Source organism: Ranitomeya imitator, chromosome 1 (assembly GCF_032444005.1).
Source record: "Ranitomeya imitator isolate aRanImi1 chromosome 1, aRanImi1.pri, whole genome shotgun sequence".
Lineage (NCBI taxonomy): Eukaryota > Metazoa > Chordata > Amphibia > Anura > Dendrobatidae > Ranitomeya > Ranitomeya imitator.
The window spans coordinates 146,807,020-146,822,983 of record NC_091282.1 but is presented as its reverse complement, the minus strand read 5'-3'; the positions used below and the strand labels follow the sequence as shown (position 1 = coordinate 146,822,983).

General features: G+C 40.4%; 1 protein-coding gene across 24 annotated transcripts in view; it reads left to right on the top strand.

Moving 5' to 3' along the window:
* Positions 1-15,964, top strand: part of MEF2C (myocyte enhancer factor 2C) — a 359,868-nt gene that overhangs the window by 280,200 nt on the left and 63,704 nt on the right. For 14 of the 24 annotated variants that reach the window (XM_069751518.1, XM_069751584.1, XM_069751552.1 and 11 more), the window contains 2 exons: positions 7,199-7,342; positions 15,482-15,659. In XM_069751518.1, the coding sequence (XP_069607619.1) occupies positions 7,199-7,342; positions 15,482-15,659 (322 nt within the window). Of the gene's footprint in view, positions 1-7,198; positions 7,343-15,481; positions 15,669-15,964 lie in introns of all 24 variants that reach the window. The other 10 variants (XM_069751568.1, XM_069751499.1, XM_069751534.1 and 7 more) reach the window with 1 other exon arrangement.

The following is a 15,964-nucleotide window of genomic DNA, read 5'->3' as shown; positions in this document are numbered from 1 at the left end:
CTATATGGGTATACCTTGACGATTGGTGGAGCAACTTAGTATACATTTTTTTTTGCAAAAAAACGTATCAACTAAATACCCTGTTTTTTTCCATCTTTTGACTAGCACTTGCTTATTACTGTGATTTTTTTTTTTACAACAGAGTATTTTTGACCTCTCTGTGCTCTTTTGTGTCTTCAAGTTTCTTGGTGGTGTGTGAACAGGTTCCTACAGACTTGTTCATTGTGCAAGTAGCCCATGTGTTTCTGGTTCTGTACTTGTGATACGTGTAGTTCTAAGTAGGGTTGAGCGACTTTTACTTTTTTAGGGTCGAGTCGGGTTTCGCGAAACCCGACTATCTCAAAAGTCGAGTCGAGTGAAATCGGCCGATTATGGCAAAAAGTCGGGGATCGACCGAAACACGAAACCCAATGCAAAGTCAATGGGAAATCTAACTTTTTTTCTCTCTCTCTCTCTCTCTCTCTCTCTCCTCCATCTCAGAACAGAAAAGCTGGTGTTACACATTGCAAATCGCTACAGCCACAAGTGACAAGATGGCGACAGGCGTCCACGCCCCTAAGACCTATGTCATCACTCTGTCCACGCTCCTTCATTGGCTGAAAAAATGGTGCCAAACGCGTCATACGAAATGCGACTTTGGCGCGAAGATCGCCGACCGCATGGCCGATCCCACACTAGGATCGGGTCGGGTTTCATGAAACCCGACTTTGCCAAAAGTCAACGACTTTTGAATTTGTCCGATCCGTTTCGCTCAAGCCTAGTTCTCAGGTTAAGTTCCCACGATGTTCTTTTGGTGAGTTTTTGATGTTGCAGATTTTCTACACCATTGCTGCACTCTTTAAGTAAAATAGGTTACTTGCATTTTTTCAAAAATACACAGCATAAAAAACTCACCAAAAAGCTTTACAACTAGCATTACAACTCTGTAGTAAGCACCATAAGCCTGCCGTATTTCATAAGGGAAGATCTCTGGCATCTACAGGAGTATTCTACATTATAGAATTTGAGTTTAAAGGGAGATATTCACCAAGGCTTTTTGACAAATTTTGGACCAAAAAAGTTTTGAAAAGTCTCAGTTGTTTTGCACAATGCAAGGTTGTGCCAAAAATGCAACTTATGACATTTTTATGTCATTCTTGCACCAGTTCTGTCAGGGAATAACGGGTCATAGTGACCCCCACTCATCAAATTCATGACAAGCAGCAGCTTTCTTTATACCAGAAATCTTATTCAAGCAGAGGCTGGAGTAAGAGTTGTGACAAGTCGCAGCATACGCCACTACGTACCTCAAATGATTCCTTAACAGGCATCCAAAACGGCCATTCATCAAGACAGGCAAGAGAATTACCAGTCTTTATGTATCACCTCCACTGATTTTTTCCATTAATAATATTTGTTACCTTTCCATAGGATAGCTGTTAAATGTATGATCATGGAGGGTCTTACTGCTGAGACCGCCTCACACCACTAATCATGAGAATGGGGATCCCTGTGTGAGTGGGGCAGTCCATAGAGGGCAAATGGAGCAGTGGTTGTACATGTTCACTGCTAGGCTTGAGCGAAATGGATCGGACAAATTCAAAAGTCGCCGACTTTTGGCAAAGTCGGGTTTCATGAAACCCGACCCGATCCTAGTGTGGGATCGGCCATGCGGTCGGCGATCTTTGCGCCAAAGTCGCATTTCGTATGACGCATTTGGTGCCATTTTTTCAGCCAATGAAGGAGCGTGGGCAGAGTGATGACATAGGTCTTAGGGGCATGGACGCCTATCGCCATCTTGTCGCTTGTGCGCTGTAGCGATTTGCAATGTGTAACACCAGCTTTTCTGTTCAGGGACGGAGGAGAGAGAGAGAGAGAGAGAGAGAAAAAAAAGTTAGATTTCCCATTGACTTTGCATTGGGTTTCGTGTTTCGGTCGATCCCTGACTTTTCGCCATAATTGGCCGATTTCACTCGACTCGACTTTTGAGATAGTCGGGTTTCGCTCAACCCGACTCGACCCTAAAAAAGTAAAAGTCGCTCAACCCTACTGCTACTTTAGTCACACAGTGGATTTTGGAACCAGTGGGAATACACAAATGTCAGATCACCTCCAACCATACATTTATCACGTCTCTTATGGATTTGTGATCGATGTTGTTTATGGAATGACCCCTTAAAAAGATTTAATCAACACATTCATTTTCTGCTAAACTGTTCATCACATCGTCAATACGAAGACTTTACGCTTTTCTTGCTCTATGTTGACTTGAAACTTCACACCATAATCATGTTTATGTCTCCTGGTATCTAAAGATAATGTGTAGTAGAGCATTTATTTGTACGATCTGCTCTATGTGTAATTTTCCCATCGGTGGTAATTCTAACATCATCCTGCTGTATCTCTTCTAAACATGTCAATCTCCAAATGAAATGCATTTAATGATTTTTGCAATCTTCTGTATGATGTTACCTCTAGTGTTATATATTTATTTTCTCTTTTTAATTAGCATTTCTTACCATGCATATCGTATTAATGTCTACATTTCATTAAGAGTATAATTATTTTTATTCTACATCATTTTGTCCTTGTTACCTTGAGTTGAATTCATGTTGGAGTCCTAGTTCATGCCTATGTATTTTAGCCATATGGTGATATTAAAAAAAATAACTCCGAATAGGAGGGGAGAACATTTTCATTAAATAGATCTTAATTTCTAAATGTTACAATCAAGATTAAAAACTAGTTCAGCCGTGTATAGAATGTTACTAAAATAACTAATAGCCAAATAGTGTTTAAATCTGTGAGATACATTAGGTGAATTAGCAAGAAGCAGGGTATAAATAGAAGATGGCCAGAAGAACAAAATGGTGGATCAAACTAGATAAGGTTTGTTTTTAGTCTTCAACTAAGAGGACACATAGGTCTACCCAAGAATGGAGAACACAAAATAGTAGGGACTTTTTTATAAGACCACACGGAAAGAAACTTTGCTTTGTATTGTAGATACTTTAGGAGCAAATATTAGTGGCCTAGGTGGTCAAACCCTCTAACTATATCAAAGACTAATGCACGCCGATGACCCGTAGGTAAAGCCGACACATGCGCAATACAGTACTTTGCTCTGCCCTCGGCAGGACAGAGAGAAGTGTACCTGCTCACTAGCATGATTGGGGGACACCGTGTAGATGACGTAGGACAAAAGGAGGCATTGGATCAAGACCAGAGACTTGCATAGGGAATTGGGGTCATACATGCAGCTTACTAGAATACTGTAAGAGGAATTAAACGTGGTAGCCATATTTTATATTACACAACCAAAACAGAGAAGAGGGTGCCAGGAACAAACTACAACAATGTCTTAATAAAACATTAATTTTATTCAATAAATCTAATGAATAAATTTAAAAATAATGAACAGTACAGGTTAAGCAAAAACCAAAAAGCAGACACAAACGACAAAGAAAATTGGTGGGTAAGCTAATCGAGAAAATATATTTATTATTATTATTATTAATAATTATTATTAACTAGATGGTGGCCCGATTCTAACACATCGGGTATTCTAGAATATGTATGTATATAGCAGCCACATAGTATATAGCACAGGCCACGACATATTCTTGAATACCTGATGCGTTAATACAGGCCACGCAGTATATAACAGTGGCCACGCAGTATATAACACAGCTGAAACAGTATATAATACAGCCCACGCAGTATATAACATTGCCCACATAGTATATAACACTGCCCACATAGTATATAGCAGCCATGTAATATATAACGCAGCCCACACAGTATATAAGATTGCCCACATAGTATGTAGCAGCCATGTAGTATATAATGCAGCCCATGCAGTATATAACATTGCCCACATAGTATATAACACTGCCCACATAGTATATAGCAGCCATGTAGTATATAACGCAGCCCACGCAGTATATAACATTGCCCACATAGTATATAACACTGCCCACGTAGTACATAGCAGCCATGTAATATATAACACAGCCCACGCAGTATGTAACACAGCCCACACAGTATATAGCAATGTGGGCACTATATGCGTGGTTAAAAAAGACTTAAAATAAAAAATAAACATATACTCACCTTCCGAAGGCCCCTTGTAGTCCTGGCGCCTGTGTGTGGTGCATGCGGCAGCTTCCAGTCCCAAGATTGGTATGAGCGCAGGACCTGTGATGACATCATGGCTGGTCCTTCTCACATAGCATCCTTGGCACCGGAACCTGCCGCTTGCACTGCCGATGACAGAGCGCACGTTGGAAGGTGAGAATAACCTTTTTTTTTATTATTATTATTTGTAACATTAGATCTTTTTACTATTGATGCTGCATACACAGCATCAATAGTAAAAAGTTGGTCACACAGGGTTAATAGCTGCGTTAATGAAATGCGTTACACCGTGGCATAACGTGGTCCATTAACCCTGTGTGAGGGCTGACTGGAGGGGAGTATGGATCGGGCACTGACTGCGGGGAGGAAGGAGCGGCCATTTTGCCGCCAGACTGTGCCGTCGCTGATTGGTCATGGCAATGGTCATGGGCGTTTTGCCTCGACCAATCAGCGACTTGGATTTCCATGACAGACAGAGGTTGCGACCAATGAATATCTGTGACAGACAGACAGACAGACAGAAAGACGGAAGTGACCCTTAGACAATTATATAGTAGATTATTATAGGGCCATTTATTCCATGGTGCTCTAGATGTGAGGAGGGGTATACATAATTAAAACAAGTACAGTAATCTTGAACAATACAAGTCACAACAACTGGTACAGGAGGAGAGAGGAGCCTGCCCGCGAGGGCTCACAATCTACATACATCAACCGAGTTCATAAGTACATGTGTATAGGGATACCCTTAAAAGATTATATCAATTGTAATAATAAGGAAATAATGATAAGTACAGATAGGGGATTAAATCCAGGATACAGACAACAAAATCAGTAATGCATAAGCGTGATCATCAGCTCTCCCAATAAGAGACCTAACACGTGTTTCACCACAGCTTCATCAGGGGTGGTAGCCATACTTTACATTGGGATATCCTGGTGACAGGATCCCTTTGAGGAGGGCAATAACAAGATATTTTTTTTAATCCTGAGAACATGGCCACACTTTCCCACTTGTTGTAAAAGTGTTCACACACTTGATTTCTACTGGGCTGTCTGACTCTGTATAAGGATTTCCCTTCTCTCTTCGACAAATGATGTTTGAAGAAAGATGGATCAGACATCTTGATTTTTATGAATAATTCTTCGGTTCTCATGGGGATAAGCTGCCTGCAGAGGTGTTTGTCGACAGCTTACCTATTGTCATCTCCTCTTGCATGCATGCTGGGTAAAACTAAGTGTGCATATTTATCAGGGTTTGGGAGGAAAAGCTGGAGGTCAAACACGCAGTCAACAACTGTTAAAAGTGTAAAGGCACCTTTAGTCATAAATTATCCTTACACCTGCATGCCAGGACCACCTGCAGGTTGTTACATAAGTATCAATAATATATTTAAAATGTGGAGTAAAGATGATGTATGAAGGCCAGAGCAAGTAGCTGCAATGCAGGATAAGGTACAAAGATGGAAATGTTGAATTTATTGGTCTTCACGTTTGTGTCCTCGATTGTAGTTTCCGCCAAGGGAGCAAAAAGTGTATATTCCCTGCACAATATGTCGTCCTACATAACAAAAAAGAATAATGATATAGTGGATACATAAAGAATGTGCTTGTCCCACTAACTGTAAAAATAATCAAAGGAGGCCCTGTGGCACTTCTGGAACGTGCATTTAAGAAGCTTCCACCCAATGCCACCTTTGATTTTTCCTCAAGCGGCGATGTATATAGACATGAAAAAGAAAAATATCGCAAGATAAGAAATGTATAAACTTTCTGTTTGACCTTTCTCTTCAATGTCATCTTTACACTTTATAAAAATTGATTGAAAGGTAGATAAAAGGTTGTAGGTGTTATTCGTAGCAAACAATTATTCTAATGTTATTCTTGAAGAAGACAGAAGATGAAAGAAACCCACCTGGCTGAATGGTCGCTTAGGACATTCCCACCTCATGCTTACAGCTTCCTTCAATTTCAGGAAGGCCACACACCTTGTAGCCTGTTCAGCAACTTTTTATTAAGATGTTCCAAATTTTGTAATAATTTTAAGCTGAAGAAAGCATCAATATGCCCATTTACCCATGGTTTATGATGATGTCTAACTGTGACTGTTCACATGTTCAGTTATTTTTCATGTTTGGTTGGATACATTTAGATTTACATGAAGTAAACGTGTGTATATGTGCATGTAATGAGTGTATTAATATACTAACCTACCGCCGCTCTCTACAGGATCCAGCACCAATATTTGCCTCCTTTCAGTGACGTCGTCGCTCTTCACACCTCTGCGCTCTGCGTCACCCGGAAGTGACTTTTAGGTAACGTTCACATTTGCGTTGCTGGGCGCAGTGTCGGCGACGCAACCAACAACGCATGTACACAACGCAGCGCTTTGCGACGCATGCGTTGTCAAAAGATCGTACAGAGCAGAAATTTCAGCGCAGGGAAAACGCTACAAGTAGCGTCCTCTGCGCCCTGTCTGTGCGTCAATATGACGCATGCGGCATAAAATGCAATACAACGCATACCGGCGCATGTCCATGCGCCCCCCATGTTAAAGATGGGGGCGCATGACACATGCATCGGTATGCGTCGACGACGCTGCGCCAAACAACGCAAATGTGAACGTAGCCTTACAGTTTAAGTCTATGGAGCGTCAATATGAGGCCCCATTGGCTTACTTTGCTAAAGTGACTTCCGGCTCACACATAAAACATAAAGTGAGCTTGATAGTCGCAATTGTGGTGATGTCACTGAGAAGAGAAGAACGGCGGTGGATGCTGTAGAGAGTGGCGGTAGGTGAGTATATTTATACGCTCACACTACATTACATGCACATATGCACAGATTTAATTTTAAAAAAAAATATGGGATTGTTTCTATAAGTAAAGTAGAGGTTTGAGGACAGGTATATTACCTATTCAGGCCTTCAGTGTGCTGTAATAATCCTTTCTTCTCGGTTATAGCTTTTACAAACATTAATTTCTTGAATTTACATCGAATGAAACAGAAGCTTGATTGAAGCTTCTGAGATTCAACCTGTCTATAATACCGAGGACTGAAATGTCCAAATTATGTATTTCAGACGTTGAGAAAGAAAGGCCTCAATGGGTGTGATAGTCCAGATCCTGATGCAGATGATTCTGTAGGTCACAGCCCAGAGTCTGAGGACAAGTACAGAAAGATTAATGAAGATATTGATCTAATGATCAGCAGGCAAAGATTGTGTGTAAGTACTCTGACCGTCTATTCAGTTTTTGATATATCTGTGGTATTTCTCTGAACCTGGCAGGCATTGAACAAGAAAGAACACAAAGGCTGTGAAAGCCCTGATCCCGACTCCTCTTATGCCCTCACCCCACGCACTGAAGAAAAATATAAAAAAATTAATGAAGAGTTTGATATTATGATCAAGAGCCATATATTACCTGTAAGTACCTGAGGTCACATGGCTGGTTCGCTAATTACCGCTGGCGTAACACCCCTTAACCCTTGCAGTGCTGGTTTACTATTGAAACACCTAAATTGCTACCCTACTCCTTAAACCTCATTTAAAGGTCCTGCAATACCACAAAATGCAAACTCTGATGAAACCGCCCCCGTTTCACAGAATTACATATTTAATAGGTTAATCTCCAAAGGTCCCTGATTGTAGGCTATTAAATAACAGCCAACGACCCTCGGATTTCGTATAATTAGGTGTAAATGCTTAAAGTATTTTAGCAGTTAAGCACGTTTTAAGAATTTTTCTTTGAAAATGAAACGCAGTTTGCATGAAAAATTCAGAGAAGGGATAATTCGGGTCTTTGCAGGTTGATGTTAGTTTCTACTCACGCCTGCCTTGAAGGTATCTGTCAGCAGAGCGGACTCCTTCATATTAAACCTTTAGCAACTTACTCATAAACATGATTTATTATTTGCATTTGGAACCATTGTAAAGCCCCCTAAGGTGCCAACTAGTGCCGTAAATTAAAATAGTTCTACAAGCCAATGTCTCACCACCTCTAAGTAAGATCTTCAGTGGCATTTGAAACAATACCATATTAAAAAAATCAATGGGATGTAGAAGTTCCCTGTGGTTTCATGCCGTTATATTATGTCAAGGAGTCTTTTTCTCTAAGAAGCAATGCTCCACCAACATATTACAGCATCTAAGGGAGCTGGCCATGATTTATTTTTTGTATAGAAACTGACAAAAAATGGCTCTATGTGGCGCCATATGAAACAGAAACATCCCTAGTACAATACTGTATGTCCACCACAGACTTCCATAGGTGGCTTATCTGGCCTTGGTACAACTAAGAGTTTGCACAAAGTCATAACATGGTCACGGCATGAGTTCTTTAGGAGGTGCTCACCGGCTGAGCAGAAATGCAAACAGCATTTTGGTCTCTTGATGAACATTTTGATTATTAAATACTAGCTCAAAATCAAAAGTGATGTAATTCTCAATCCCTCCCTCAACCATGCTAATAGCCATGACGGCGTGAAATCCCTTTACTCAGATGCACCACACTGGCGTACTGGGGTGATACTATGGCGCTCTTAAGCTTGGCTTCCTCTTCAGTGTTCCGTATTCATTTCTATAGTATGTTTGCAATGTAGATCTAAATTTAATATGCCAACCCCGAACTGATTCATTTGCCTTGCCAGTCATTTACGAGAAATAACATTGCATGAGCTTCTCTCTGTTTTGTTTTTTGATGTAATGTATAATGAGATGCATGTTTACATGCATAGAAAATCATCAGATGATTGATTGTTTTTTTTGAGTGGGACGACATACGTATGTAAATGTGTGCTGATTTTTTATCTATTCTTTTTCCATCCTGTTCAGTGTAGAGCCGTCTGCTTAACACCGGTAACAGTTCAGTAAGCATTTATTGTTGTACAATTGGCAGTATTATGTGAAAAGTGATCCAACTTGTTTAATCCACACAGACCATTGCTTGGGTTCAGCTGTCTGGTGTGTCTGAAGTGTCTAGGGGTCCTGTATAGGTTTTCAAAAATCACAGTTAATGATGCCTTCCTAAATGGGACTATTATGGCTTATTAATACGATATGTCGCCATTATATGATCGCTAGATGCCCATTCCAGTGCTGGCAATTTTCTGAAATCTTATAGAACTGCACATAGTTTTCCATCTCTCCATTCCTAACAGAGTTTCGTTCCTGGTATAGATATAGACCCCTGTGGTGGCACTTTTACTTTGATGATATGGCAACATTCACTTCCACAGCACTTTACAGATATCATCATCTCACAATCTAAGTTCCTTATCAGTATGTCTTTGGAATATGGTCTAGGAAGTGGAAGGAAACCTACAAAAACACAGGGACAATGAACAAACTCCTTGTAGATATTGTCCTTGGTGGGATTTGAACCCAAGACGCCAGCTCTACGAGGCAACAGTGCTAACCACTGAGTCACTGTGCTGCCCACAACATACAAACAAAGGAGGCAGTAGGTATACCACCACCTAAATGAAGCGAACTATAAATAAAATGCAAATTGACTCTATTAGATACAATTAGAAAATTATTAAAAAGGCCACATCCATAATATACATAAACATACCCCAAGAGGGGACAACCCAATAAAGAACAGACCAAAAGTGAGGCACAATATGAAACTTATAAGAGCAGGTCACAATTAAAGACTCCCTCTGCCCCAACGCACGTTTCGCCCTTTAGCTTCTTCCGGGGCAAAACGCGCGTCGGGGCACAGGGGGTCTCTCACGGACCACAGACTTTCACTGTTCTTTATTGGTTTACAGGTAATGGCACTTGCACTTTAGACATATTCCCCACTCGGGGCTATGATCACACTGTTTATACTGGCGGTCACAATTGGATGGGTTCGAAAACATGGATATATTGATATATATATACCTCTAATGTGAAGATAACTTGAGGAGATGCTGTAAGCACTCAGTTATTTAGAGATATTTCCCATTGTGAGTTTTGTATTTTTATAAAAATATATTTTTTTGTACTTTGTTCCGCTTTAATTGTGACCTGCTCTTATAAGTTTCATATTGTGCCTCACTTTTGGTTTGTTCTGTATTGGGTTGTCCCCCCTTGGGGTATGTTTATGTATATTGTGGATGAGGCTTTTTTAATAATTTTCGAATTGTGTCTAATAAAGTCCATTTGCATTTTATTTATGGTTCGTTTCATTTAGGGAGTGGTATACCTACTGCCTCCTTTGTTTGCATTAAATGCTTCAGAAGTGCCATTACTTCTAATTTTGGACATTTAATTGAGTAATTGCCCACAACATAGCATATCCTATGAAAGTGCCATAAATATCCCTGATGGAACAATGTACTGACAGTTTACTAACATTCTGTGCTAATAATGAGTCCTTCAGGAATAATCTTGAATTTCTCTATAAATCACCGTAAATTATAAAAGCAGCATTGCCTTGTCCATGGATGCCGGATTGCCTTCATTGCACGCCACTGCTGCTTGGCTCTTCCTGTCCAGTCCCAGTCAACATTTGTAATAATTTTAGACAATGCGTCTACGATAAATACATTTATGCCAACAGGACTAATGGCATATGGTGGTAATGTTCCAGTGAAATATATAACATAGAGGTAGTCCATGCAGTTTGCTATAGGTACCATGTAGAAGAGTGGACCCCATCTCGAGTTAGGTGGTAGGAACACAAAGGCATTTGCTGCCTTTCCTTGCTGTTAAAGGGACAGTACTAAATATGGAAGATAGCCTCTATTCATAGGATAGGTGATAACTTCCTTTTCACTGGGATTCCATCTGCAAGGAACCCCCTGATCCTGAAAAGACCTGCAGAGCCCCTGAATGGTGCAGTGGTTGAGCATGCACAACTCCTCTCTATTCAATCTCTGTGGGACTGCCGGAAATAGCAGAGTGCTGTACTTGACTATCTCTGGCAATCTCATATGATGATATACATGCTCAACCTCAGCTTCATTCTGATTCTCAGGATCACTGGGGATTCCAACGGTTCTAGCTCCAGCGATAAGGAAGTTATTCAAGCTGGGCACGAAATGTGGGAGCCTCCAAATCTGATGCACCCGCTTTAAAGGAAACCTGTCACATGAAAAAATGCTATTACCCTGCAGATATGGTGTTAATTTGCAGGGTAAAAATGTTCTGAACATGGCGGGGGCCCGCACTGCCGGGATTAAAATGTACTTCATTCCCCTCGACAGAGTTCGTCGGTTCACATGAGGGTGATACGGGTGCAGGTTCAGTCACCGCTCTGTGTATAGAGAGCGACGACTGTTACCACACACCCCGGCACTGACTGACAGCAGCTCAGCATTAGGGCCGGCTGTCAGTCAGTGCCGGGGGCGTGGCTACAATCTCCACACTCTATACACAGAGCAGTGACTGAATTCGCGCTAGTGCTGCCCCTATGCCTGAACGCTGAACACTGCTGGGAGCAATAAAGATCACTTCCTCCCGGCAGTGGGGCGCTAAGCGCGGGCGGGGGCGGGATCACAACGCAGATTAACCCCATATATGCAGGTTAGAAGCGTTTTTTTCACATGACAGGTTCACTTTAAGATTCTCATTGGTTTAGAGGGCAAATGAGCATCGTTGTGCCATGAGTTCTTTGCACAGTTGGGTCCTCATTTCTATTCCACGGGGCCCTTCCTTCCTTGAGGAACTTGGTATTTGTTCTAGAACACAGATTTCATTTTAAGAGTGGTCTGTAATGCCTTTTTGGGTAATTCCATACCTTCATTAAATTTGTATTACATTTAAAAGGAATGAATCACGTGACACAAGAGGTGGTCCTACCATTTGTAAACTCTACATTCTAAATATAAGAGCTGGTTTCACAATGGGCGTGTAGAATAAGCGTGCCTGTCATCCCTGGTTAGTGGTGCACTTCTACTGTAATTCGGGAGCCATCTCAGTGCTTTTCCACCTGCGCCACCCTGTTAAGTTGCCCTGAAATTCTTGGGTGACTGGATAGTTGCAGTATGTTTTCACGCAGGCTCTTTTAGATGCTTATGTAGCAGAGATGCAATTTGAGAGCAGGGACACGAATGCCTTTTAAAACCCCGTGTTGATCGCAGCAGTAGCAGCTGTTGGCATCGAGATGGACAGGAGGAAAGGATTACTAGCAGGCGAGGGGAGAGAGAGGAGGTTTACATGAAATCCATCCAAGTCTTAGAATGATTCCCTTGTCTTATGCAAATATTGATTAGAGAGCACAGATCATAAATATAGAAGGAAGGAGAAGCTTGGAATGTGCAGCCGCCCCGACTTACAGTAAACATCACTGTACATTCTGTGAGATCAGTATCACGGAGAGACGCTAGGTGCCTGTGTTATCTAGAATGTATGTGCTGTGCTCTTCACCAGGAGCCCTCGTGTAATTGGCTTCATATGTCACAGCCGCTTTTTAATAAAATATATGGACTTGAAAACCTCGGCAATGAAAACCTTGAAATAAAACAAATGGAGTCAAGAATCAATTACTGACCTTGTGCTCCACAAAAGGGCAATTCAGACTGTGGTTCTTGTGGTTCCAAAGTATAGGGTGTCCTGGCCTGACGGCTGGACACTGCCATTTTACACAGGAAGGATGGCACCATCAAAATGACAGCCTCACAGACGCTCTAAACACATGGCACACTAGATCCATTTTTGGTTTGTCTTGCCCACCTGACCACAAACTAGGGGTGGTAAGAAAACACAGCCCTGCAGTTAAAATGCACAACGGTACGCCTTTGCTCATGCAGAAAGAAAGATCCATTGAACGAGCCGAGCTGTGGATATGAAACACGGGTTATATCTTTAACCACCAGTACGAAAAAGAACCTGACTTCTCCGTCCATAAGAAAACACTGCATGTGCCAGCAGAAAAAGCTGGCAGTGGCACTTCATGAAAAGGGTCGCTCAGGTTTCCGCAGAAAATGCCTAAGGACATGAATTTTGTGGTTCAAAAACATCTGATAATAATTATACTTGCATTTGTACTTCTGAGTAGGAGATCATTAGAGCGCTTTGCTAAAACGGCTTAAAATTAAGGAAGCTCATCTAATTACCAGGGAAACGTTTGTGGGTCATTGTGGGCAAATCCATGTTCACCCTATTACAGCCACAGCTGACATTTTCCCAGAAAATACATTTCATACTGATGGTACAAAATCCAATTTAACATAAGACATTTATTAATGGTACGTAGTAAAGTAGATGTGTAAGCTTTGTAACTGGTGAGAGAATCGGATGCTAAATGCAAATGACCCTCGGCTCAAACTCTGCTGTGAGCGTGAACCCAGTTTCAGTGCTCTGATTCTATTAAATGCGAGAATCGGATCACAGGTGCGGAGAAGATGGAGAACTTCATTTCTCCAACTTCCCCATTGTGTGAGTCGCTGTATTTTGGATTGCACTCGGATGACATCTGAGTGCAGTCTGATGTTTTGCACATACCAATAGACTTGTATGGGTGCACATCGTCAGATATACTATCCTAATCACAGCATGCAGCGATTTTTTTACTCATGCCGACTCGGCATGAGAGAAAAGAAACCCTAGCATGAAATTGGAGCGAGGCCTATCTAATGAAACATTGCCTGAATTATATAGGAAGGGGAAAGGGACAAGGAAAGTCAGCTCACCACGTTTATATGCTGGCTACTCACCTGTGTTAGCGAGCCCTAATACTCATATGTACATTTTACATTTTAGTATTATTAAAGGATAGATAGGTAGATAGATAGATAGATAGATAGATAGATAGATAGATAGATAGATAGATTGATAGAAAGATGATAGATATAAAGATGATAGATAGATAGATAGATAGATAGATAGATAGATAGATAGAAAGATGATAGATAAAAAGATGATAGATAGATAAATGATAGATAGATAATGGATAGATAGATAATAGATAGATAATATTTGGATAATAGATAAATAATAGATAGATAGATCTGTAGATAGATAGATAGATAGATAGATAGATAATGGATAGATAATAGATAGATAATAGATAGACAGAGATAGATGATAGATAAATTGATAGATAGATAGATAGATAGATAATATTTGGATAATAGATAGATAGATAGATAGATAGATAGATAGATAGATAGAAAGATCTGTAGATAGATAGATAGATAGATAGATAGATAGATAGATAGATAGATAGATAGATAGACGGACGGACGGACGGACGGACGGACAGATAGATAGATAGATAGATAGATAGATAGATAGATAGACACTAAAAGATGAGTTGTTTGAAAAAGAAAAAAATAGAACTTATTGTCCATACTAATTTTATCTATACTGTTATTATGTAACAACAGATTTGAAAAGAGAAGGTTAACCCTTGGCCTTCCTGATATAGTTTTTTTTGCATTTTTGAATTGTGGTCATGATAAATTTAAATTCAGGGAAATCATGTATCCACCTTTATAAAACCTTGCAATTGATCTTTAAACCATAATTTTTTACATTTTCCAAAGCAAATATATGTTCTGTAAATTATCTTTTGCAATCCATTTAGTTTTGGCAGCCAGATAAAAGTTACAGTTTGTTATATTCATCGTAAAATTTCTTACACGTGTTAGTTTTTTCCTGTATGAAATAATTTCGTTTAGATCTGACGTTTCTTTAGTATAAATTTGTAACCGTGTAATGGTTAATTCTGAGTAGTATTGAGAATCTACTATATAGAGACAGAGATATATAGAGATATGTAGAGACGTGGAAGGACTTTTGCTTTTTCTTCAAGTCATAAGGAATGAAATGTTACTTTATTTCATGAACTGTGTTATTATTTTTATATTTAATCTTATAACATTCACCTTATTATTATTATTGGATGATATGCCTAAATAGCGGTCAGGCTTTCTCAGATTACAAGCTTTGCACATTTTTCATGTTTTAGTGAAATAAAAGCAACATAAAATGTCAAATAGACATTTAAGTAAACATTTGAATGGCTGCTAAAGTCTAAAGAGAAGGTATGGCGGAAGGAAGCAGGATTGGGTGAAGGGGATATTAGGACACAGTTCATTCGCAGATTCTGAATAGATACTTGCTAGGATGGCAGAGGAAGCCACGATTGGGGAAACGGGATGTTACGATGCAGCTTTATAAGCCAATTAGTTTTCCAATAGCCAGATATTTTTTCCAGTTTTCCAGATTTTGTTCTATTGATGACAAAGAAGTATGACAACATTATGGTGTAGAACGTTAATTAATTGTCTTTACTGTAACTGCAAAAAAAAAAAAAAAGGATAGGATGAAGGTTGGGGTTGGAGCAATATAGTGAAAAAAACATATCGATTGAATTTCCATAAAAGAAGTGGTATAGTCTTATTTATTGTGTTCTCTTTTTATACGCAGGCTGTTCCACCTCCCAATTTTGAGATGCCGGTTTCCATACCAGTGACCAATCCAAACAGTTTGGCTTACAGTAATCCAGCTGGTTCACTGGGTAACCACAACCTTTTGCCATTGTCCCATCAAACCTTGCAGAGAAACAGCATGTCTCCTGGCTTGACACATCGACCACCAAGTGCAGGTAACACAGGTATGATGCTGTTGTGGTGGTGCCAAGGTTTAGGGGCATCTAGGCCTGCTCAAGACTCACATTGCCATATTATATACTACTAGAAAACGTGGCGTCCATCTACTATATAATTATCTAAGGGGTACTTCCGTCTGTCTGTCTTTCTGTCTGTCCCGGAAATCCCGCATCGCTGATTGGTCTCGCCAGCTGCCTGTCCTGGTTGCCGTGACCAATCAGCGACAGCCACAGCCCGGCCGAGAATTATTCCCTCCCTACTTCTGTCCAGTCAGTGCCTGGCACCCGCTGCATACTCCCCT